General features: G+C 36.4%; 2 protein-coding genes and 1 pseudogene across 2 annotated transcripts; 1 reads left to right on the plus strand and 2 right to left on the minus strand.

Annotated features, from left to right (window-relative positions):
• Nucleotides 1–218: 218 nt before the first annotated feature.
• Nucleotides 219–11,156, minus strand: umad1 (UBAP1-MVB12-associated (UMA) domain containing 1). Its single transcript, XM_065294491.2, has 3 exons — nt 10,648–11,156; nt 7,968–8,053; nt 219–1,973 (listed from the first exon to the last, which is right to left on the minus strand). The coding sequence occupies exons 1-3, from the start codon at nt 10,727–10,729 to the stop codon at nt 1,695–1,697; spliced, it is 447 nt and encodes a 148-aa protein (XP_065150563.1). The 5' UTR covers nt 10,730–11,156; the 3' UTR covers nt 219–1,694.
• Nucleotides 11,157–11,496: 340 nt separating this feature from the next.
• rpa3 (replication protein A3) lies at nt 11,497–12,518 on the plus strand. Its single transcript, XM_065294501.1, has 4 exons — nt 11,497–11,741; nt 11,982–12,056; nt 12,140–12,248; nt 12,339–12,518. The coding sequence occupies exons 1-4, from the start codon at nt 11,643–11,645 to the stop codon at nt 12,419–12,421; spliced, it is 366 nt and encodes a 121-aa protein (XP_065150573.1). The 5' UTR covers nt 11,497–11,642; the 3' UTR covers nt 12,422–12,518.
• A 33-nt stretch (nt 12,519–12,551) lies between these two features.
• LOC135783100 (protein NLRC3-like) lies at nt 12,552–22,645 on the minus strand (annotated as a pseudogene).
• Between the last annotated feature and the right edge of the window lie 848 nt (nt 22,646–23,493).

Raw genomic sequence — 23,493 nt, forward strand, 5'->3', positions numbered from 1 at the left:
TCGCATGATCTAAATAAAATATGATTGGTTCGCATAAAAATAAGGAACCAATTGATTCATTAATGTTTATAATCATATAGATTCTGACTTTGGAGAGGAAAGTTCAAGAAACCAAATTATTACTAGATAACACATTGTTTGTGTACCGGTCCGGACCTAAGTTAACCAAAATACAGAAAAATGCAAATATTGTAGATAAATAAACACAAACACACAACTGAAAGCAAATTGCAACATATTATTTTAATCAAATTACAGTTTAATTAACATATTACATTTTGTTCATGCTCCGGATTTAGCATAAACGCCATAAACAGAAAATGTGGATTTTTGTTCCAGATGCAAATCAGTACGAAGGACCTTGCATTAAAGAGATCCCATGAAGATAAATTTTTGACAGGATATTTACCTGAAGAAGTGATTTTAAATATTTTACACAAGTGCTTACTTACATGTTTACTGTTCAGTACAATTTGTAGGATGAACTCAAATGAGGAAACCATATCAAACTAAACAAAGTAAATAAACGTGTGTGGTTTCACAAATAAGCAAAAATACGTTTAAATGTGATATCTAATTAATAGATGTATCCACTAAGTAGGGTACAGATGATGTGAAGGGAATACAAAAAGAAAAAAAAAACGAAACACCTGAGTGCATTGTGTAAATAGCAGCATGCATGATAAAACCCAATGACTAAATTCAAATGAAAAGCAATAATCACACATTGTTCAGAATTGGGTGCTGTTGTTAATATAAGACCCTCTAAACGTCATGCATTTAAACCAAACAACTCAGTCAAGATATGCAACAATGTTCCTATGCAAATCAATCAAAGAAACATTTTTGCCATGTTAGCATCTTTGTACCGAACATTGCAGTGTCTCTCTCGCAAACTACATGCAGTTACTTATTAAATATGATTATTTAATCCAAATTTAACATGAACAGACAGACAAGCTCTCATTATGCTGACCGTATGGAGATCCTATTTGGATTTGTGGTATTATTAAAACATTTCTCATTTTGGTAAATAGGGAGTGTTTGGGGAAACCCGTTTGAAACCAGTACCTATGTTTTGTAATTTGTTTGGCGATGCTAATGAACTTTTTAGTGATTAGTAATTCACTGTAAAATTTGTGGACTGACAAAAAGGGCATAGTTCCCAATCGTAATTTGTGAAGAAAAATAACTATTAGTCTTTGTACATTATCTGCACTTTATAATACTTACTATTATTATATATACATATGATTATGATACATATTTAAGTGTCTGATTATTAGCAAGTAAAAAGAAGGCCAAAGAAGGCTGACGTTTTAAACATCAAATGCAACTACTAAACACCATAGTAGTTTCAAAATCATTTCAGCATATTGTCTTATGCTACAGGACCAAGCAGTGTCGAAATACAGAACTGCACCCATAAAATCTGCATTATGTTTAAAAAAAATGATTCATCTTATAAATACTCACCTAGTGTCTTCACACAAGTGTAACATCCTGAGAGACTGTAAACCATTTTGACTAACTTCACTAATTTAAACAAAATGGACAATATCCTATCTTGAGCCCCACCCCCTTATAACCAGCAAAACAAAACTTCATTTACTTGGGAAAAGGCAACGGTTAAGGAATATCCTGTCATTCAAATGGCCATAGTTCACCGCAAGTGATAAACTGATATAACCGAGTCAAGGCTCACAAAGCACAGAGTTCTCCAACGTAAAGTCATAACGAAAGTTGTCCAGCTTGTCGCTCATGTCATGAGGGAGGGCAATATCTGGAACAAGTGGTAGACCCATCTGCATGGCCAGGATATGTGGTGCTAAGGTGAAGGGTATATCCCCTAGAAGTTCAGGCAGGGCAGGGGGGACGTCTGTATTGTGAGTCTCTGAGGATGCCTTAGCTGTTGTTGGCTGGAGGGAAGCCTGAGCCATCTCTGTGGTTCCTCTGTTCCCAGCAGTGGATGACTGAACAAAAAGAAAGAAGAGAATCCACATTAAAACCACAAAATACATTAATTGAGACGCAGCACTGTATTTTTTGTATACACTGTATATTTACATCATTATACAAAATGACATATCATTTAATCAAGTGAGCTCGTAAAGCTACAGCAGTGGTTCTCAAACTTTTTGGCATGTGGAGTGCTGGTACCTGTGGTTAAAGTACGGTTTCATTTACCAAATGCCTCCATGAACAGTTTACCTCTTAAAAGTTACAGTGAACAGGAAATCGCAAACAACTTTACTTCCATATTGTGATGCATTTCCAAAATAACCGGAATATCAAACGAGAAAAATAACGGGCTTGGCTTGTGTTTTTTTTTTTACTGTGAATCGATCAGCTATAGAAAAGTAGGCATTTCCTTCAGAAACCTAACTCGCAGCAGACTGACGTTTGGAATGGGTGGGGTTAACGGATGCTCCTCCCAACCTATCAAAGTGATGTCATCAGAAAAGGAACGTCACAAGAGGGCGGATGTACGGTTTCAGATTTTGATTCAAGTTTATGAGGACACATGAATAAAAAATGACCCACATCAGGGGCGGACTGGGACAATAATTCAGGTCGGGAATTTGACTCCATTCCAGGCCACCTGCGCTGCTGCTGTCACCATATTTATCTAATCTACCGGACTTGCTAATCTTATAGGTTAACATTATTAGTTGATATAACGGGTAGACTACGAATTGTAAACTCAGTCCTTGTGTTCATCTGACTGGGAACAAATGTATGCAAATGTATGTATGAGTTGTCAAGATGCAGTATGTCTATACTGAAGGTGAACCCTCAAAAACTTACTAGGAATATACAATGTATACCACCATACCACAGACAAATACACAGTTGGCTTAAACTTGTTGAAATATTTATATTTTAAATGAAATAAAATAAACATATTTAATAATCTATACTTTACTTATATTAATAGATTTTTTTTAAAAAGACCTTTTTAACAGCTGCAAATTAAAAGGAGAAATGACAGTAAAAAAGCACTTTTGATACAGTTTTTCACAAAAACAAAAGTTTTATAAAATGATAAACTTTTCACATATCACGCTTGGTGTTTCGCTGTGGTTGCATAAAAACAGCAGGACTTTTTGAAAATGCAAATTAAAGGTAGGGTAACACATTTGATCCTGAAACATTTTTAGTTATGCTGGTTAAAAGTCTCCTCACATCCTGATAGCAATCACTATGTTAAGTTGTTTAAATTTATTTGTAGAAATGTGTGTCATCTGTGAAAGGCATAGGACCAAAAAATTTTCAACCAATTATAGATCTCGGTTCGAACGGACGTTGCCTTTTTGTCCCTCATCCGTAAGCGTAATTTGAATGCCCACCGCGCAGCTAGTCCACGCAGACACCATACATCATCACGTGAGCTTAAGACATCTTTTATAACAACAACAGCAAAAACTGCCCGGATCAGCAAAGAACAAAAACCCAAATTAACATCGGTAACTTTACTGCTTACCGATGCATCTCGTGCTATACCACGAGATGCAAACAGCTGCAGGAGGCAAAGGGTCTGAAAGGGTCGTTGCACTGTTTATTTAGGTAGGTACGCGATATGTTTGTATTGAGATGGATTCAGATATTCTACTTTGATGAAACATTGTGTTGCTTATGAAATTTGTGTTCGCTTACGGATTAGCGTAACGATATAGTTACAACGTCTACACAACCGAAAGTGTGTGATTTCATTGCTATGCGGCTACCGTTAGCTACCTTTAATGATCTGCCTGATGCAATCAGAGCGGCAGTAGGTGTTTTCCCGGTAAGGACTGTACACAAAACAATGCATCATGCCAGCACCTGACTTTAAAACATGCAGCCAACATATAGATGCATGCTTTTACTGGTAACTTTACCAACCTGCTCCCTTTTTGGGGAATATTTCTGTGATTTTGCAGCATCTCGCTGCCTCTTTTATTCGCTCACTTTCTCTCTCTGCTTCTCTTTTGCGTTTGCGCTGCATATTTGTCAGACAAAAGCCAAAAAGGCAGTGCGTTGCCTGATTCGTAGTTTTTAAGAGGTCCGTCATTCATTTATATCAGCCTATCACATGTCAACCTGAGCTGAGCTGACTGCACGGCAGGCCAAGACGACCCAAGTCCGCCCCTGACCCACATGGATAAATTGTTTATAATTAATACTGCAATATTCTATTAAAAAGTAAGAATTGTCAGTTTTGATTTCATGGGGACTTTAAATCCTCATGTCTCCTAAATAAATTTAGCCTTTTCTTGCTGTTATCATCAAGGTCAGGTGATACGATACATCAGATATCAGTGTCTATAGTACTGTTATCTGTTTAACTACATGAAGAGTTCTTTTTATAGACTTATCTTAAAATCTGATTCTTATTACACCCCTAAAACGACCAAAGCACGTCGTTAATAAATAAATTAACATTGTGTTGTGCTTGACAGTGCTAGAATGTTGGGGGGACCAGAAATTGGTAAGTGGTTTCAAAGTAAGGGTTTGCTGCTGGAAGGCTGCTTAGTAGGCTGGGACAAACGTGAAAGGTAACCATAAAATTTTGGTCAATGCATATGGATCAGGTATGCTATCGTAGGATGAGTTACACACCAAAGTTCTGTACTTAGGATTGAGGTCACATGTTAACTGAAGCTAAATTTCTCTGTTAATACAACCAAGTAAAAGAACACATGTAGTGTTTTATATAGCAGAACATCAAAATCTGTGGGAAATATGTGGTGATTGTTGCTGCCAATAACATTTAATATATTAAAGACTTTAAGGACAAATGCAAATGGTTATTTTTCAACAAATAACGTCTGACATTCTCAAGAGACTAAAAATCAGCATGTCATCTGCAGATAATTTCAAAGTTTCAGACAATCCTGGGAAGTATTTAAAACTGATTTATAGAGAGCCATGTTTTCCTCATCATTATTTGAGGTTGGGATCTGGGAAATCTTTAGTTTAATTGCTTAAGGGTATTCAATGAAAAAAACACAAATTTGCAAATTTACTGTTGTATAATAATATATAAGGAGCTCAGATGTCAAACCCTTTAAGTGCATCTGACAAGTTTTCTTGTAAATATATATTTTTTTCAGATAAAATATACTTAGGTTCAGTCATTATAATTTAATGGGAATGAAAAGGTTATGAGTCAGTAATTAAAATGCCCTATTTTAACAAATGCCACTTTATCATTTCATTGTTTTTTAACAAATGTGTCTTTCGCTGCAAAACCCTCTAAGTGCATGCAAAACGCTCCACATCTAAAAAGTAATTCTTCACTGTCCTTTGTGAATAAAGGTAAAAGACCCCCCAAAAAATCTGGCATATGCACGCCATCAATCATCCAATTCTCTGTGTACTTAAAGGATTTGGCTGAAAAATCATTCTGGCGTTTAAGGGATTCTGCAAACAAACATGAGGACTGAAAATAACCCAGCCTTTTTAGTATGTTCAACTCTGAAACTAAATGCATGCAATTAAATGGACACATTGTCATAAGTAGTTGAGGTGGTTTTCCGCTCTTACCTTTCCTGTTTGTCCAATATACCAGCCAAACACATGTCAGAACAATCTATTAATCTCTGTGCTTTAATGCAACATAAGACCAGTACAGTACATTAAAGGAAAATCAAACAACAAAAAACTAAACTACTTAAGATGTAATTCAGGAGCCCATGACATACACTCTATAAAATGCTGGGTTATTCAGCATTGGGTCAAAAGGGACATACCCAACCCTTGAGGTGTAATTTAACCCCCCTGGTTTGAGTTTTTTGTGTAACCAACTGCATTAACCTACACAAGAAATTAGCTTGGTTTCTCAATGCTTTGCTTTGGGTACACTTGAACCTGAACTTTCAGTTTATGAAGATGACTGATCATGAATGGCACAAAGACGTTGGTCAGTGCAGACGTACAGTAATAGATTCTGTTGTAAAAGCACATCATTTTATCAAGTGGAGTGCTTTGCAAATGCGTCTTTTTAATTCTTTGTGTGTTGCTGCAGGTGAAGAGCACACACACTGCTACTTTATAATTCTGAGCACCTTTGTTTTTTATGTGGTCATGGATCACTATTGTCACTTGTTTGAGTTACACAAGTTTATTTTCGGCAGGAGAACAATATGCATTGAGTCTGCATTATCTTTAGGGCAACATGTTTGACAAGCACAATTAGGGTGTTTTCACATCTGTAGTTCGGTTCATTTGGTCCGGACCAAAGGTTTTTTAGCATGCTTTTTTAGCATTTTGGTTCCTGCACAGTACTTTTGCAGTTAGGTTGGTTTGATCTTGGATCGTGTCCTCACCACAAACGAACCACTCTAGAGTTCGTTTGAAAGCGCACCAGGACCACCTCTTCAAAGAGGTCTCGACCCCATTTTTTGGTGCACAACAGTGTTCGATTGCTGCATTCTCACCTGCCCAAACGAACCACACCAAGTTAGCAATCGAACTCTGGTACGATTCAACCGAACTAAACGAGGCAGGTGTGAAAGCACCCTTAGTCCTGATTTCAATCTAACTAATATGAATCAGTACATTGGCATGCGTTTTTAGATTTTTTTTCTAACAGTAATAGATAGTTTATAATGCAGACGCGGTGTGGTGTCATTTGACTGTAAATTAGAGCTGTACAGCATTTCCAAGTTCAGAAATTAGACGATAAGACAGATCACCCTGATTCTAAAATTACATTCTGAAAAAAGACAAACGTGCCTATAGGATTTATCCGTTTTTTGATGGAGAGGTAATTTTTTCTGTCGCTACTGCTGCTTCCTGAGTGGGCACAAGGTTGAGTCTTAAGATATTTAGCTTTTGTCCGAATGCTAAAATTGCACGGCACGCAGGACCTTCAATAAGCATATGCATCAGTGCATGTGCTCAACTTAAAAGAAAAATTGCTTGTAACGTTTTGTAAATGTTTTATATTTTTAACAATTAAAATGCTTGTAATTTAACATAATTTGGGCCGCAGACCCCTGGTTGAAGACCCATGCTGTATATTAAACAACAATTTACTGTATTGTCACTGCCTTACACAGCAATTAAACAGACATTTGAAAGTTCCACAAGGCATTGTGCTGTTTTGACATTTAAAATAAAAATTATGTCATCTTTTGTTCGCTGTCATGTCAGTTGAAATGTGTTTGACTTTCCTGTATGGTTAAGATCAACTTGGATATTCTGCTAAACATTTGCTTTCGTGTTACACAGATGACAGAAAGTCACTGAGTTTCTGAATGACAAGCGGGCCAGTTAATGATGACCCAATTTTCAATTTAAGGAACACAATTTCTTTAACCGTTGTGCATCGTTTACTGATATATGGCACCTATCATAACTGCACCTTTATAATGTACAGTGTGCACTTGGTCACAGAGGAACCGATTTAATTCTGTGGTCACTTCTTTAGCCTTGTCAGCTAGCATTTAAAGTGTCATTCTGTTCCTGTCCATGTACTGCACGTGTCTGTGTTTGGCATATGGTGTCCATTTTTTAGACATACTTTGTTAATACATTGTAAACCTAACTCTTTCGCACATACACAGTCATACACTCCACAATTAAAGCCCAATAACTGGCTCCAAGTTTAGGGGTTTTGAGAAATCCCCTCATATTAAAGAGAGAGTTTTACTGAGCCCCTTTCATTAGCCATATGGCTCCAGGCGGTGCCGTGGAACAGATTGCTGCTGGTTTTACCACGTGTTGAACGGTTTAGTCCTGCCACCTGTCACAGGCCCGGCAGTGTAAGAGCTGTTCACCCAGCACAACTCAAGGGCTCTCTCTCTCTCTCTCTCTCTCTCTACAGGGCGTGTGTGTATCCAGCACCCAGCATATGGAAATCACGCCTTCCTGCTAATGTGTACAACTCTGAGCGATTCTTTAGATTTAATTACTTTCTAAAATACTCACCCTCAACATGCAAAGTCTTTTGTATCAAAACGTCATGAACAGAAACTTACTTTAGATGGCTGAACAATTACATTTGTTGCTGGCTGCACAATGTTCAAGCTCTGTATCTTCTGTCGCTGCTCCTCCAGAGTTTCACCTTAAATGATAAAGAGAATAGAATAAAAAGTTAATCAGAATCAATGTGAAGAGAAAAGCTTCTTTCTTTAGCTTTAATAGGTAGTTTTCTGACTCCATTAATAAATTACAGCACATTGGATCTCTTGAATACTTACAGGCACAATCAACGCTGCTACTTTCCAGACGACTGCAACAGCGTGGAATCATTATAAAGATCATACATGAGCTAAAACACCGTAAACTATCATGTATGACAGATCATCAACCAGCTGTCATCTAAACTCCCTTTTTTGTTGACTCTTGTTTCTTCTCCAGCATTGTTATTTATCCCTCCTCTCACAGATGGTGTAATACCTGTTTGAAGAGTAAACCCAGCCTCTCCCTTTCTCCTGAGCATCATAGAGCTGAATGTCTTGGTTTCCACAGAGCTCCTAAGCATCTGCTCACCTCTGGGGCCTTCTCTGTTATTACCACAGTCTCAAGAGTTCACTGCTTTTGATCTCTTCACAACACCTCTAAACAAACTCCTTTGAGATTGTGTCCAAGCATTGTATTCTGGGAATATGCTCTGTTTATATGCCTTACATCATATGCCTTATGGGGCAGTCACACTACACTTTTTGTCCCTTTGACTTCGATTTATATGCATGTGAATGCTGGAAACCGGAAGTGAAAGCTCATGTAAAAAAGTTTGGCATTTTGGTGCATTCAAATGTTTAAAGTTTTCCTGTAGTCAAAAAATTTAATCAGTTAGAACTCATTTTTGAGCATCATAATAAGTTTTACTCTGTCACAGTAATTTCTTTATGATTTAAAACAGCTTGACTGTAACTTTGCAGCCTTGCCTCATTTACTATACTTAAAGGGGCCATGGCATGAAAATCTGACTTTTTCCCTGTTTAAGTGCTATTATTGGGTCCCTAGTGCTGCTATCAATCTAGAAAATTTGAAAAAGATCTACCCAGTAACTTAGTTTTGGTAGACCATTCTCTACAAGCACATGAAAAAATAGGTCGTTGAAATTTGGCTCTCCTTATGATGTCATAAGGAGCTCTTATTATAATAAAACCACCCCTTAATCCAACCACAGCACTGCCATTTAGTGCAGAGAGAAAATAATTCACAGAAAAATTGAGTTTCAATTTCAACAAACCACCATCATTGTGATCAGTGTTTGCACTTCATCCGCACATGTGCATTTTAAAGGACACACCCAAAACGGCACATTTTTGCACTCACCTACAAAGTGGCAATTTTAACATGCTATAATAAATTATTTATATGGTATTTTAAGCTAAAACTTCACATATGTGCTCTGGGGACACCAAAGATTTATTTGACATCTTAAAAAAGTCCTGTGACATGGCCCACTGTAAGTTGGATCTATGAATATGTGAATTAGCCCCGTCTCTATTGTTCAGCTCAGACTAATGTTTGTGTGTGTGTGTATAATATGTATGTGCAATGTCAATGTCAATGTGCAATTCTTTGTTCCATGATTTTCCCTGACATTGAGCGATGAAAATATGACCAGGCTTCTTTGCCAAAATATTGACAATTTTCTAGTACATTTTTCTTAATATCCTCAAATGACTTCCTCTTTAAACAAATCCAGTAAGAAGACTGACATCAAAACCATTCCTGTCAATCCAAAATTGTACAAATTAACAACATGTTTAAATTGAAAGTACTATAATGACCCCTCATGGGTGACCCTTTCTTCTTTATTGCCTGCTGCTTCCAAAATCTTCTCACAGCATGGTAAGCCTAAACTTTGAGAAACATAGCTAATATTCTGCCAAATATCCATCTAACCTTAAATATTTTGCTGAAATTATATGTGCAGTTTTAATAGTCAAGAAATCATTATTTATGAAGCATAGTTAGTAACACTCCTTATATTTATCTTTCTACCCTTCCCTGTGACCTACATTCCTTGTAAAAGTTATAACAGAGATAACATATTTTTAAAAGTCATATGACAACTGGAGCTACCTGGCAAACAGGAAACAGACAACACACTGTTACTATCGCAACTTGTAGTCAAAATGTAATTTCAACTATAAGGTAAAAAATACAGTAAACAATATAATATAAACAATCTTCTACATTCACTCCATATATAACATGCATCTTTCTGCTTAAAATAACATGTGACATGTGCAGTTCTAATGAGGTGGTGCCGGTGGATTTCACTTTCACTCTCTTAACACAACAACCACACAAAAACAGAAACCATCAAACACAGATTTTAGTGTAAATATCCTGATTACTTATCTGGTGTTCATTTAATAGATAAATACACAATAAGAGAAGTCAAAGACACTACAAATAGTCTATATATGAGTAGCTCTGCTCTGCACTAACACAAGGTCAAACTGATGGCTAATGATGGGCGCCCTCTTGTGGTGGTACAGTAGTTAGTAGTTTAACAGTGTATTAGTAATACTGATGTCTGTTTTATACATGAATGGTATAGATTTTTCATTTTTTCTACTAATTATGTAATTTATTTGACTCTTAATCTAGAGTCATATCCTGGAGTCGTTACTTATAATCATGGTATACAGAAAGATGTTACGCAACTAGGTCATGATTTTTCATGTGACTTACCTATAAGTACAAACCCATCAGTTTCTCTCTCAGATGACTTTTTTGCTCCATCCTTCTTGAATCCTAAGAAGCTAAACATCATGAGTGTCTGTCTTGGAAGAGTCAGTAGTACTGTATAACACACGTGCTTGGTCTAAACCAGTATTTCAAATTTAATTGTTACAATGTTTGCCTTTCTTTATGAATTAGGAATAATAGAGAGAAAATCTTCGCACTAAAGCTATAACACGAATTCAAGGAAATCTGAGCTCTTTAAGCTGCTGTATATTGACAGCTCAAGGTAACTTAAGTTAGCAAGCAAGCGCTAGTTTTGAAACACGACGCGTGTATTTAATCCTCCATGTTTGTCGTCAAAATAAAAGAACAAGACAAACTGTTTAAATTTTGAGTTAACTACGAATGGTCTGTTGCTTTAAGTAGTGTTTTTCATATCTCTGTCGGATTGTGGTTAAACCAGAGTTTTGTTTACGAGTCACGTCGTGTTCGTCTGCCTTACCTGTCCGTGTGGAAACCAAATCAAGTGATTTTATGTTTCTTTCTTATCTTAATACGTTTTAAAGTAAATACGCTGTAATAAATAATGCATTTACAGAGAAACATAAAAATAGACATCTTTTTGTATATATTGTCCCCAAAATAGTAAAGTATTATTTTAAATTGTGAATGTTTAACACGCACTAACACAAATACAAAAACACAGGATTATTTATGAAATAATCCGGTATATAATTAGAGTTTTAAGGGTTAAAAACCTTTATGTATGATATGTATACTTTATATTAATAATTATTTGTATAAATGTGGCACGTTGTTTAGGACGGCACCAATCAGAACATGGGATTTGTTTCTGCCATTTTATGTGATGCACCGGAAACCTCTATCGGAAATACGTCACTTCACGTTAGTTTTCCCGCGATTCTGAGGTTTTGACTCGGCTGTTCGCAAAATCCGCAGTTTGTGTTTATTTTCTTTAGGGTTTTAAATAAACGTTTACGATGACAGGCGTGTATGAATCTCCAAAAGTTAGAATAAATGCCTCAATGTTGTCTCAATACATTAGTCGACCGGTCTGCTTTCTTGGACGTTTGGAAAAGGTAACTTACTGACGTTATTAAAAACTTACGCAGACTAACTTACCAACATAGATTTTCTATAATTTAATGTAATCTTGTTGTTCGTGATTGTGCTTCATAATTGTTTATAAAAAAATACATTGGTATGAATGGTTCATTATAATATGAATGTATGTAAGTTTTTCGACCAGTTATTTTATGATAATTATTATGCATGTTGCATATGTTAATAAGAGTGTCACCAATTTGGTATATTGTCAGGTCCACCCATCAGGAAAAGCTTTGACTTTGACAGATGGAGAAGGAAAGAATGCATCAGTGGAGCTAAATGAACCTGTGAGTGATCAGTTATTGTATGTATGTTACACTTTAGTTTATGTTGTGGTTCTTTAATAAATGTTTTGTGTTTCTCCGTTTAGCTGGATGAAGAGTTGAGTGGGATTGTGGAGGTTATTGGCATGGTATCCACCAAAGGCACAATCATGGCTACATCATACACTCAATATCGAGAGGACAAAATCCCCTTTGGTATTATTTGTTGCGTTCATTTGGTATTTACCTTTATTGATTGTGACCCCACACATTCTGATGAAAAATACATTTTCTATTGTTTTGCAGATTTGGAGCTGTACAACGAAGGCCTGAAAGTTCTTCATGATTATCCACAGCATTACCCCTTTGAAGTGTCTGCAAGCGGATAAACCTGTTGTTGTATAATTAGTAATTATAGTTACTGTGTTTTGTAAAATATTTTTGTCCTTTTTTTTTGTAATTAAAATAAAACAAATTAAACAACTATACATTTTGCAGTTATGTACCCTAACAAAATGCCAAAAGAAAAGTGATTTTATTATTGCATGTAATGACAAATTCAGTACAACTTCTGGTAAGCATTCGTCTCTCTCTACAAGATTATATGTTTTGTTTTATTACACTGGATACATTAGTTATAGATTGGTGAATGTCTGGCATGCCTTAAAATATTCATTGGCTATAACTACAATAATTATAATAGCAGACCAGTTAAAAGAATTGAAAATAAGTACTTAATATATTACAGTTACAAAAGTATATTATATTTTATGTTATTACAATTCAAACATTTGAACAGCTTTATCACACACTTTTAAGCAGGTTTTTACACAAAATCACAGAGTTTGGAATAATTGATTTCAGGGCATGAATGTAGTAATTTTCATGTTTATAGTAAAATTTCAATTGTTTTTCACACAGTGTTTCTATTTATTATTTGTGCTTGTAAATCCCAAAAACTTTATCAAGGTTTATTGTTGGAAGAGGGAGTAATCTCTTTGCCACACACACCCAGGCAGGATATTCTGCTTTGCAAGTGCTGTGTAGGTGTTGGGTGACTGACAATGATGTCACAACAATGAATCTCATCCAGTGCTTGTGTTTGTCCAGTAGGAGGCAGTAAGCAACTCTTACTGTTTTATTTTTGTTTCTCCTTGTAGCTTCTTTGTAGAGTTTTTCTTACACAATACTAGGTACAGGATAAAAATGTAAGATAGTTAGAAAGCTAAGACATGTACTCATTGTTTGTGAGGTACATTTACATGCAGTTATAATCAAGCTGCAATCTGCAATTGTGTCTCCATGTAAACATGACACAATGGGAAATTTGATACGACTTACAATAAAAAATCAACAACTGCAAATCAATAACTTACTGTAGCTTCTCCAGTGAATATTGTGGATCCTTCTGTAAATCAACAAGCATCTGTTCTCCTGAATCTCCCAGTTTACAACATCTCAGATTCAATTCCCTCAGGTGTAAGGGGTTTGATCTCAGAGCTAAAACCAAAGCAGCACAACCTTCCTCTTCAACACTGCAACTAGACAATCTAAAAACAGAATTGAAGAATTAACTATATTTGAATTGGGTGGGGGGTATAATGGTGTTTTGTGCATTCTGACTTATTAACACAAGTTAAAGAGTAAACATAGGCATGTTTTTAAGAACCATTTGGACACATGATGGAGTAACTCTGTGCCAAATGCACTTTGTCAGAGTTCAGACAAGTTTTGGAAAGTTTATTGACTACTGATTCTGTTACGTAACAGAATGGCGGGAAGTACATCGGAAGTCCTCCTTATATGGGCACTTCACCTGGAATAGGGAGCACACAAACCAACCAAGAGCTGACACGAAATCAACATCTCCAAAGAAGTGTGTCGTTGTTTGTAAGGGAAATTTAAGCTTGTTCAGCTGCCCAAAGAACCCAGCATTATGGGAACAATGGATATAGTTTGTTTACTCCTGGTAGAAGCAGAGTTGTGCAAGTGTGTTTGTTTTACACTGGACTTCGCTGAAATGGGGTGGTCCCAGTGCAAACATCTATTTGGAGCGGTGTGTTCTGATTTTGTGGTGGGCAGACACAGATATGCATGGAAAAGTACTTGTTCAGATAACATGTTTTCGGATATAAACCTTTTAGGATGTACTTCCTGTAATGTCGTGTTTATGATAACAGATCCGCTTTGATGCGGTAATCACAGACATCAGATTCATTCATGTAGAATAGCGGGGTGAAGCACAATGCATTACTCCGCAAATAACTGCAATTTTATATTTGAATCAGAGATGGTGAAAAATAGGCCACAGTTACAGACTGCAGCTGTAATATAACATGATACTCACTGTAGTTTCTCCAGTTTACAATGTGGATCCTTTAGTACATCGGAGAGCAGCTTCACACCTGAATCTCCTGGTTTATTGCAGCTCAGATCCAATTCTCTTATGTGTGAGGGGTTTGATTTCAGAGCTGAAAACAGAGCAGTACAACCTTCTGCTCCAATATGGCAGTTATACAGTCTGCAGAAAGAATGTAAAAAGTAAAAAAAAATTATAATATAATTTATAATATAATATTTAACCATTAACATATGATAAAACAATATTACTGTAATTTTTCCAGTTTACAGTGTGAATCCTTCACTACTTTGGATAGCAGCTTTACTCCTGAATCTTCCAGGTTATTATAATTCAGATTCAGTTCTCTCAGATGTGAGGGGTTTGATCTCAGGGCTGAGACTAAAGTAGCACAGTGTTCTTCTGTTATACTGCATTTAATTAGTCTGCAGAAAGAAGAAAAGAGAAGAAAAAAATACCATGCAGAAAAGCATTCATTAAAAAAATGAATGCTAATTTTAATTATGTGGCAAATTTACACAAAATTATTACATTAGTTCGACATAAAAAGTGGTTAGTTGCATCCGACAAACATAAGTAGATTCAAATATATTAAAGAGGACCTATGGTCCGATTCACGATTTTACATTTCCTTTGGTATGTAACTGTGTGTATTAGATTAGTACATGTTAACGATATGCAAAAGGTACAAACTCCAAAATAAACAATGACACAAATTATCGTTTCCAACGTAAATCTGTTTTCTTGGACTACACAAACACACGGATTGTAGGCTATAGTTTACTTCTTGTGATTGGTGATGTAGACAAGACCGACATTATCATAATTCCTCCCGCTTCAGACTCACAGCCTCTAAGTTAACTCCTGTAAGCATTGCATTGTGAGCAAATCTTTTAAACATGGTAAGGAGCGTCACATTTCTGGCTGACGTCAGAGGTGTTCAGGCGTGAGTTTTGTACGAAATCAGTGCATTTCAAGAAGACAGGATAACTGGAGCTACAAAAAAATGATAAATGGACTGCATTTACATAGCACTTTTATAGACCAATGGCCATCCAAAGCGTTTTACAATTTGCCTTACATTCACCCATTAACTCACTCATTTATATACCGACAGCGGTGTCAGCTCGTCAGCTCGTCTTGGTCAGGTGGAGCCGGGGATTAACACCAACCTTCCGGTTTGTAGACAACCTACATGAACCACTAAGCCACTCCCGCCCAGTATGTACCGTATGTAAAAATGTACGGTGTGTGGAAAAAATGTGTTTTTTAAACCATAAACCACGCAAACACATTGTATTATACCAAATACACAAAATAGTTAAAGTGAATAGTTTTTAACAGTATATCTGCAAACATATATTTATGTTTGTTATAAAAACAATAATATACAATACAATATAGGCCTAATAAAAATAAAAATAAATAAATATATAAAAGTTACCCTCAAAGTCACCAGAATTTAATGTTTTGGTGCTGTTTTTTGACCATGGGGCCCCTTTGCTGTCTGTTATGCCCCTAGACCCCCCCCCCACAAGTATCCTGGGGTGCGTTGCCCAAACAATGACGTAACTCGCTGCTGAACCACCATAGTATGATGCATAGTTGGAGAAACTTACTAGCTTGTCACAACTGTTTTCCGAAAGCATGGTAAATTTGTCGCACATTCGTCATTTGAACCATGTTGGTTTAACAACGAAGTTGATGATGTCACATAGGAGGTGGAGTACTAATAAAACTGTGCAAATCAATTTAATGTCAGATTACTGCTGTAAATAACATAAATTGCGTCGGAAGACTGATTTTGTTATCGTCATTTACTTATCAGTTGTTTTATTTCAAGCTATTTAATTCATGCGCAAGTTCCCTCTGACGTCCCTTCTCCCAGGGATTCCCCAGGATCTTAAAGCTCTTAGATCTACGCACATGCACAGTTTTCAAATACAGCGCTTTAATTCTGTTTACAAACTTAAAGATAAATAAAATTGTAATATAAAATAAAATTGTAATATATTTAGAATGATGTATATAGAATGAACTACATGTATTTTGCTTATTTTGTTCAAAAGCATGATCAACATAAGTCTACATAACAGGGGTGGGGAATCCTGGTCCTGGAGAGCCACTGTCCTGCAGAGTTTAGATCCAAACCTAATTAAATACACCTGCAAAATCAAATCAAAGCAAAGTCTTCAGGATTACATGGAAATTAAATGCAGGTGTGTTTGATTAGGGTTGGAACTAAACTTTGCAGGACGTTCAAACCACAAAAAGTTTGCAATGCAGTTTGCAATTTCGGGAAACACTAAATTGTTGAACTTTGTCAGTAACGACGAAACTTACGACAGTAGTTGGCTAACAATGCTTTTGGGAAACGCACCCCTGTTAAATTTTGCCCAAACAACTTTTTTTCAACTGTACATGTAACTTGAACAGACAGTGTGCTCACCAGTGATGCGCGAGTTGATCCGAAATGGTCATCCACAGTTACCTGCGATTACGAGTCATCCAAAAATATTTTTAATGATATTCGGGTCGCAGCCCCGTCGGGTCGTTTGAAATAAAGATGCCAGTTAACTATTTTAATAAAAAAATAAATAATAATTCCTTACATTTATATAGCGCTTTTCTCAGTACTCAAAGCGCTTTACATATGAACAGGGGAATCTCCTCAACCACCACCAATGTGCAGCATCCACCTGGATGATGCGACGGCAGCCATATTGCGCCAGAACGCTCACCACACACCAGCTTATTAGTGGAGAGGAGACGGAGTGATATAGCCAATTAATATGAGGGATGATTAGTAGGCTAATGGGGAAGTTTGGCCAGGATGCCGGGGCACACCCCTACTCTTTTTCGAAGGACATCCTGGGATTTTTTATGACCAAAGAGAGTCAGGACCTCGGTTTAACGTCTCATCCGAAAGACGGTGCTTTTTGACAGTATAGTGTCCCCTATTTTAAACAATTACTACTTTTAAAAAATGCGGGCCAGGAAGCGGGTCGGGTACACTATTCATTTTTTTTGCGGTCCGAGTTGCGGGCGGGTTAGTTGAAAACGTCGGTCGGGTGCGGGTTGTTTATACATTGACCCGCGCATTACTAGTGCTAACATGCCATTTGATGGTATAGGGGTTGGTAATGTAACGCCCTGTTTTTGTGACATGTTGTTTTAATATATAATAACATTAAACTCACTGTAGGTTCTCTAGTTTACAGTGTGGATCCTTCAGAAAATCAGAGAGCAGCTTCACTCCTGAATCTCCTAGTTTATTACAACTCAGATTAAGATCCCTCAGGTGTGAGGGGTTTGATCTCAGAGCCGATACCAGAGCAGCACAACCTTCATCTGGAATACTGCAGTTATACAGTCTGTAAAAAGGAGATAAACATTTCATATTTAAACAAATTAAGTCCTGAAATAAATGAACACTGGTGAACTTATACTTGTATTTTTATTTGAACTGTTCAGATAATATTTTAACTTACTGTAGTTTCTTTAGTTTACAGTTTGAATTCATAAGTAGATCAGATAGCAGCTTCACTCCTAAATCTCCCAGTGTATTAGTGCCCAGATCCAGTTCTCTCAGGTGTGATGGATTTGATTTTAGAGCTGAAACCAAAGCAGCACAACCTTCCTTTCCAATACAACAACCAGACAATCTGTAGGGAAAATGAGAAAAGCTCCTAGCTCTCACTTACAGCTAGACGAACACGTATATTTAAAATGGAAGTAAGTTGGAACTGGGTTTGTGTGTCTGTGTCTAATAAATGTAATCATATTTAAATCAAATATGATAACCTGTGCATTTGTATTTAACTAGTTACAATATGATAAAGTAACACTTACTCTAACTTCTCTAGTTTACAGTCTGTATTCATCAGTACATCAAAGTGCTTCATTCCTATATTTTCTAGGCTACAATAGTTCAGATTCAGTTCTCTCAAGTGTGAGGGGTTTGATCTCAGAGCTGAAGCCAGAGCAGAGAAACCTTTCTCTGTAATACCACAGTCAGACATTCTGCAAAACAAACAAACAAATTGATAATATAAATGGGTGACTATTATATATTTATAGCTTTTAAACAATGCATCATACACCATAACCCTGACAAAATACTGTAAATTAAAGCTACTAAAGATCATTACAAATTCATGTTCATTAGTTTCTTTATTTTGAAATTGTGTTTTGTAGTTCATGATCTTGTAGTTTTCATTAAAGGTCTTTTTTGTATTCTTTGTAGTCTTTAGCGGAGTCTATAGCTTACGAAAATTAACCATGTTTATTCTTGTGGTAAAAGTGTAGTAACCACTAACATCACCCAAAAGAGAATGAGATTGGAACTCCCTATCAGTTGCCCCATCAGTTGGGTGCCACAGCAGGACAGGTATACAACACTGGATCACAAATCAGTCCTCTCTGGCTTACAATGCTTGTGGGTTGCCTTTGCCTAGATGTTAGAGCCCACTTCACTAGGAATGTTACTTCTTTAAGGTCTTCTAAGTGTGCATCTTTACATGATCTTTGTGCTTAAGTAAGCTGGGCCTTTCTGGACACATTTGTGTGTCACTTTTCCCTGACTATGATGAATTACTTACATTAATCTCTCCAGATAACAGTTTTGATTTTCCAGTCCAGCAGAAAGCCTCTTCATTCCAGAATCTTGAAGTTTATTGTGACTCAAGTTCAGATCTCTGAGATTTGAGGAAGTTGAGCTGAGAACGGAGGTCAGAGCTGAACAGCTTATCTCTGTGAGATTACAGCCACTGAGACTGGTAATGACAAAATAACTATATTAATAATCATTTATATATATTTTTTTAATATAATAAAAAGTAAGAAGTATCGAATTATGTGCAAGAAACTCCTATAAACTGAAAAAGTAAAAAGTGTATGTCCATTATACTATTCCTGTTTTATTAAAAAAAACATTATTTACACTATGAAATACTTACTTAGCTTAAGAAGATGCTTTGACCACAGGCAGCAGCCTCAGAAGACATTCTTCTGATCGAATATATTTACTCAGTGTAAACTGATTTAACTCTTCTGAGTATAGCAAAACAAATACCAGAGCTGACCACTGAGAAGTAGACAGTTTGACTCGAGAGAGACTTTTGCCAGCTCTTTTACTTAGGAATGTTTGTACCTCCTGCACTAGCGATTGATCATTGAGTTCATTCAGACAGTGAAACAGATTGATGGATTTCTCTGTATTGGGATTATCTCTAATCTTTTGCTTCATGTACTCATTTATTTCCTGACTGCTGTAAGAGCTGCCTTCTGTCAGTGTGAAGAGGTCTCGTATCATTGTCTGATTGGACTCCAATGAAAGGCCCATAAGAAAGCGGAGGAAAAGGTCCAGGTGTCCATTTTCACTCTGTAAGGCCTTGTCAACGGCTCTCTTTAGAAAATCATTAATTGTTGACATGTAGAAACTAAAGAGATTTGTGGCTTTGTGTACAAAGAGCAGAAACACATATAGAGCTGCAAGAAACTCCTGAATGCTCAAATGTACAAAGCTATACATCTTACCGAGGTAAAGCCCAGAGCCCTCTTTGAATATTTGGGTACACACTCCTGAATACACCGATGCTTCTCTGACATCAATGCCACACTCTATCAAGTCCCTTTCATAGAAGATCAGATTCCCTTTCTCCAGTTGTTCAAAAGCCAACTTTCCCAATGACAGAATACTTTCTCTAGCCTGCTGAGGATCCACCTCAGATTTTCCATCAAATTTTTGGAATTTTAGTTTTATCTGAATGATCAGGAAGTGTGTGAACATTTGAGTGAGAGTCTTTGGGATCTCTGCGCTCTCTGCTTCACTCAGCATTCTCTCTAGAACAGTGGCTGAAATCCAGCAGAAGACTGGGATGTGACACATGATGTACAAACTCCTGGATGATTTGATGTGTGTGATGATTTTATTGGCCATACTCTGATCATTAATTTTCTTCCTGAAATACTCATCCTTCTGAGGATCATTGAACCCTCGTACATCTGTTACCTGGTCAATAGACTCAGGAGGAATCTGGTGGGCTGCTGCTGGTTGAGAGGTTATCCAGATCAGAGCAGAAGGAAGCAGATTTCCCTTGATGAGGTTTGTGAGCATCACATCCACGGATGCTGATTCTGTAACATCAGACAAACTTTGATTGTTTGGGAAATCCAGAGGAAGCCGACATTCAGCCAGACCATCTAAGATGAACAGGACCTTGAAGTCATCAAGGTCTGTTAATCTCATTTTTTTTTATGTCTGTGAAAAAATGACAAAGAAGCTCCAACAAACTAAAATTTTTGTCCTTTATCAAGTTCAGTTCTCTAAAAGTAAGTGGAAATATTAAGTGAAGATCCTGATTCGCCTTTCCTTCAGCCCAATCCAGAATGAACTTCTACACAGAGACTGTTTTACCAATTCCAGAAATTCCTTTTGTCAGCACACATCTGATGGGTTTGTTTTGTTCAGGTAAGGATTTGAAGATGTCATTGCACTTGATTGGTGTTTCTTGTATTTCTGCACTCCTGGATGATGTTTCAATCTGTCTTACCTCATGTTCAGTATTGATCTGTCCACTTCCTCCCTTTGTCATGTAAAGCTCTGTGTAGATTTCATGCAGAAGTGTTACACTTCCAGGATTTGAGATTCCTTCATAAATGGTCTGACATTTCTCCTTTATTCTGGATTTGTGTTGCTTCACATACATAGGGGCAAGTTCTGATGAGCACAAAAAAAGAAATGGTAATCAATATGCTTGCTGAATATGATGCAAAATTTGATGCATGACTACTTTTCTCTAGTAATAGTCCCATCTTCTGCAATGCTCTCCATCTAACAAAAGGGACTAGTTTTAGTTTGAGTTCTTGGATTATATATTTATACAGCTTTCCTGCTTAACATTTTTAAACAGATTCGCGCCTGGCAAGTCTATTGTGTTCTGAGAGAGCAAGACAAAAGGGACTGCAGTATGATTTCAAGGGATATATCCACAACATAATATGCAACTAACTACAAAAAATTTAATCAAAATTAAAGCTAAAGCCTTTAGGCCCCAGCGCAAGCAGCAGCCGCCTCATACGCTGATCATTCAAATGAGAAACACACAAATTTAGGAACAGCTTTGTTCATGCACAGCAGGGAAAGTGAAGTTTTTGAAAATAATCTAATGATTCTAAATCAAGATATAGGCCTGACCACTTTGCAAGGATAACATTCTCCCACTTATAAAACTAACCCGCGAGAGCTGCGATCACATTGGGGTACTTGGTGGTAGGCCGTCCATTAACAAAATGCTAAAATATTTATTAAAGTAAAGATGCCTTTAATCATCTTATTTTATGTTCAAATATAAGAACAGTCATTATTTCCAAGCAATGATGTGCTGACTTAGCTAGCTAACGTTAGCTAACATATGCTCTTACATTGGAGCAAATGTATGTGTTTTTGTTAATCCTGTTAATATTTAAATGTAAATAAAGCTTTCCACAATGCATGATCCACGTCCAGCATTTCTCCCCTTGGGTTTAAGTTTCGGGAAGGGAAAGAAATCCACCACTACATCCAAACTTTAAGGATACCAGTTATCAAATTTAGACAACCCATATGCACAACACTTTTTACATGTTTCCCTCTCTCGAATGCTTTTCAGACCTCCCGCACCTAGTTACGGTTGCTTAACCACGATTGGCCTGTGGCGGTTTTCGAGCATGGCTTAGCAAAGGGTCAATTGTTCAGACAACCGACAAAGTAATCAATCATAAAACATCTGCTGAATTACAAAGCATGCTTTAACAACATCTGCAAAGTTCTTCATCCAATCTACACTAGTCAACATTTGAAGTGGATCAAAAAAGTTCATCAAAGTTGTCCTAAGACAAGAACAAGTATAAAGTATTGGTTTTAAGACAACTTTTATGAAAGGTTTTGATCCACTTCAAATGTTGACTAGTATATACAGTAGTATATACACAATAATCTATTATATATACACATAATCTAATAATAGCTACTGAAATTCTGACAAACATGAGTTTTTCATTCTATAGTTTTAATTTTATAAGCTCTTACTGGTCTGTAATGTGTTAGCAAGGTTTATCTGTTTCATCATTCTTAGGACATTCAGTGTCGTCTTCAAAAGCCCTTCTCTGACTCCTCTCTGACCTTCATCCTCCTCTTCTTTCTCAGAGCATGCTGGGTCATCTGTACTCAGTAGTTTCTTGTACCTCTTTAGCTCTTTCTTCATCAGAAAGATTATTTAGGGAATGAAAAACTAAAGTCAACTACTAAAATTGCTTAATATTGTTTGGCTCTTGAGACATTTGATTTAGATGACTGGTCGGTGTGTATTATCATAATATTCAATAACGATTCATTTATTAAATATAAATTGTATTAAATGTGCACTTAATAATCATAAAATAAAATAATTAGGCTACATAATATTCTTCCTTATAATCAATTTCAGATTGCAAATCAAATATTGCATTTAAATTCAGAAAATTAGAAGTCATTCCCAAATTTGAACAGTAACCAGCATCTAGTGATACTGAGGACAGGAATGACAACTATCACTTTTGTTACCATTTGTGGGAATCTATGTGGACCCATGCAAGTACCCAGCTAACAGAAAAAAGTTCTAAGAACGTTCCCTGAAAGTTCCCAAGGTTCCCAAAAACGTTCTGCCAACGGAAAAAGTGTCCAGTTTTCTTGACGTTCTAAGAACGTTTTTGTGGTTCCTCAACGTTAGAGGAATGTTACATTTGACCATTTTTAAACGTTATGACAATGTCATGTTTTAATGTTCACACAATGTTTAAAACAACAACTGTTTATTATGCTGACTTGTTTGACTGTTATGTAAATGATAGAGAAACATTGCATTTTATTTTTTTATAAAACATTATTTCTGAATGTTCAGTAAATATATTGCTGTAGAAAACACAATTCACTTATTAGGTTTAGATGTTGATGTTTTGTTTAATTTTAAGTCACCATTGTTGTGATTAGTGTTTGTTTTAGTTGGACTCTTGACTCTTGACTTTTTGCTTGCTAGTTTTTTCCAGGGTGTGTTAACTTTTTGTTAATGCACCACATTTGTT

Source organism: Paramisgurnus dabryanus, chromosome 19, assembly GCF_030506205.2.
Source record: "Paramisgurnus dabryanus chromosome 19, PD_genome_1.1, whole genome shotgun sequence".
NCBI lineage: Eukaryota > Metazoa > Chordata > Actinopteri > Cypriniformes > Cobitidae > Paramisgurnus > Paramisgurnus dabryanus.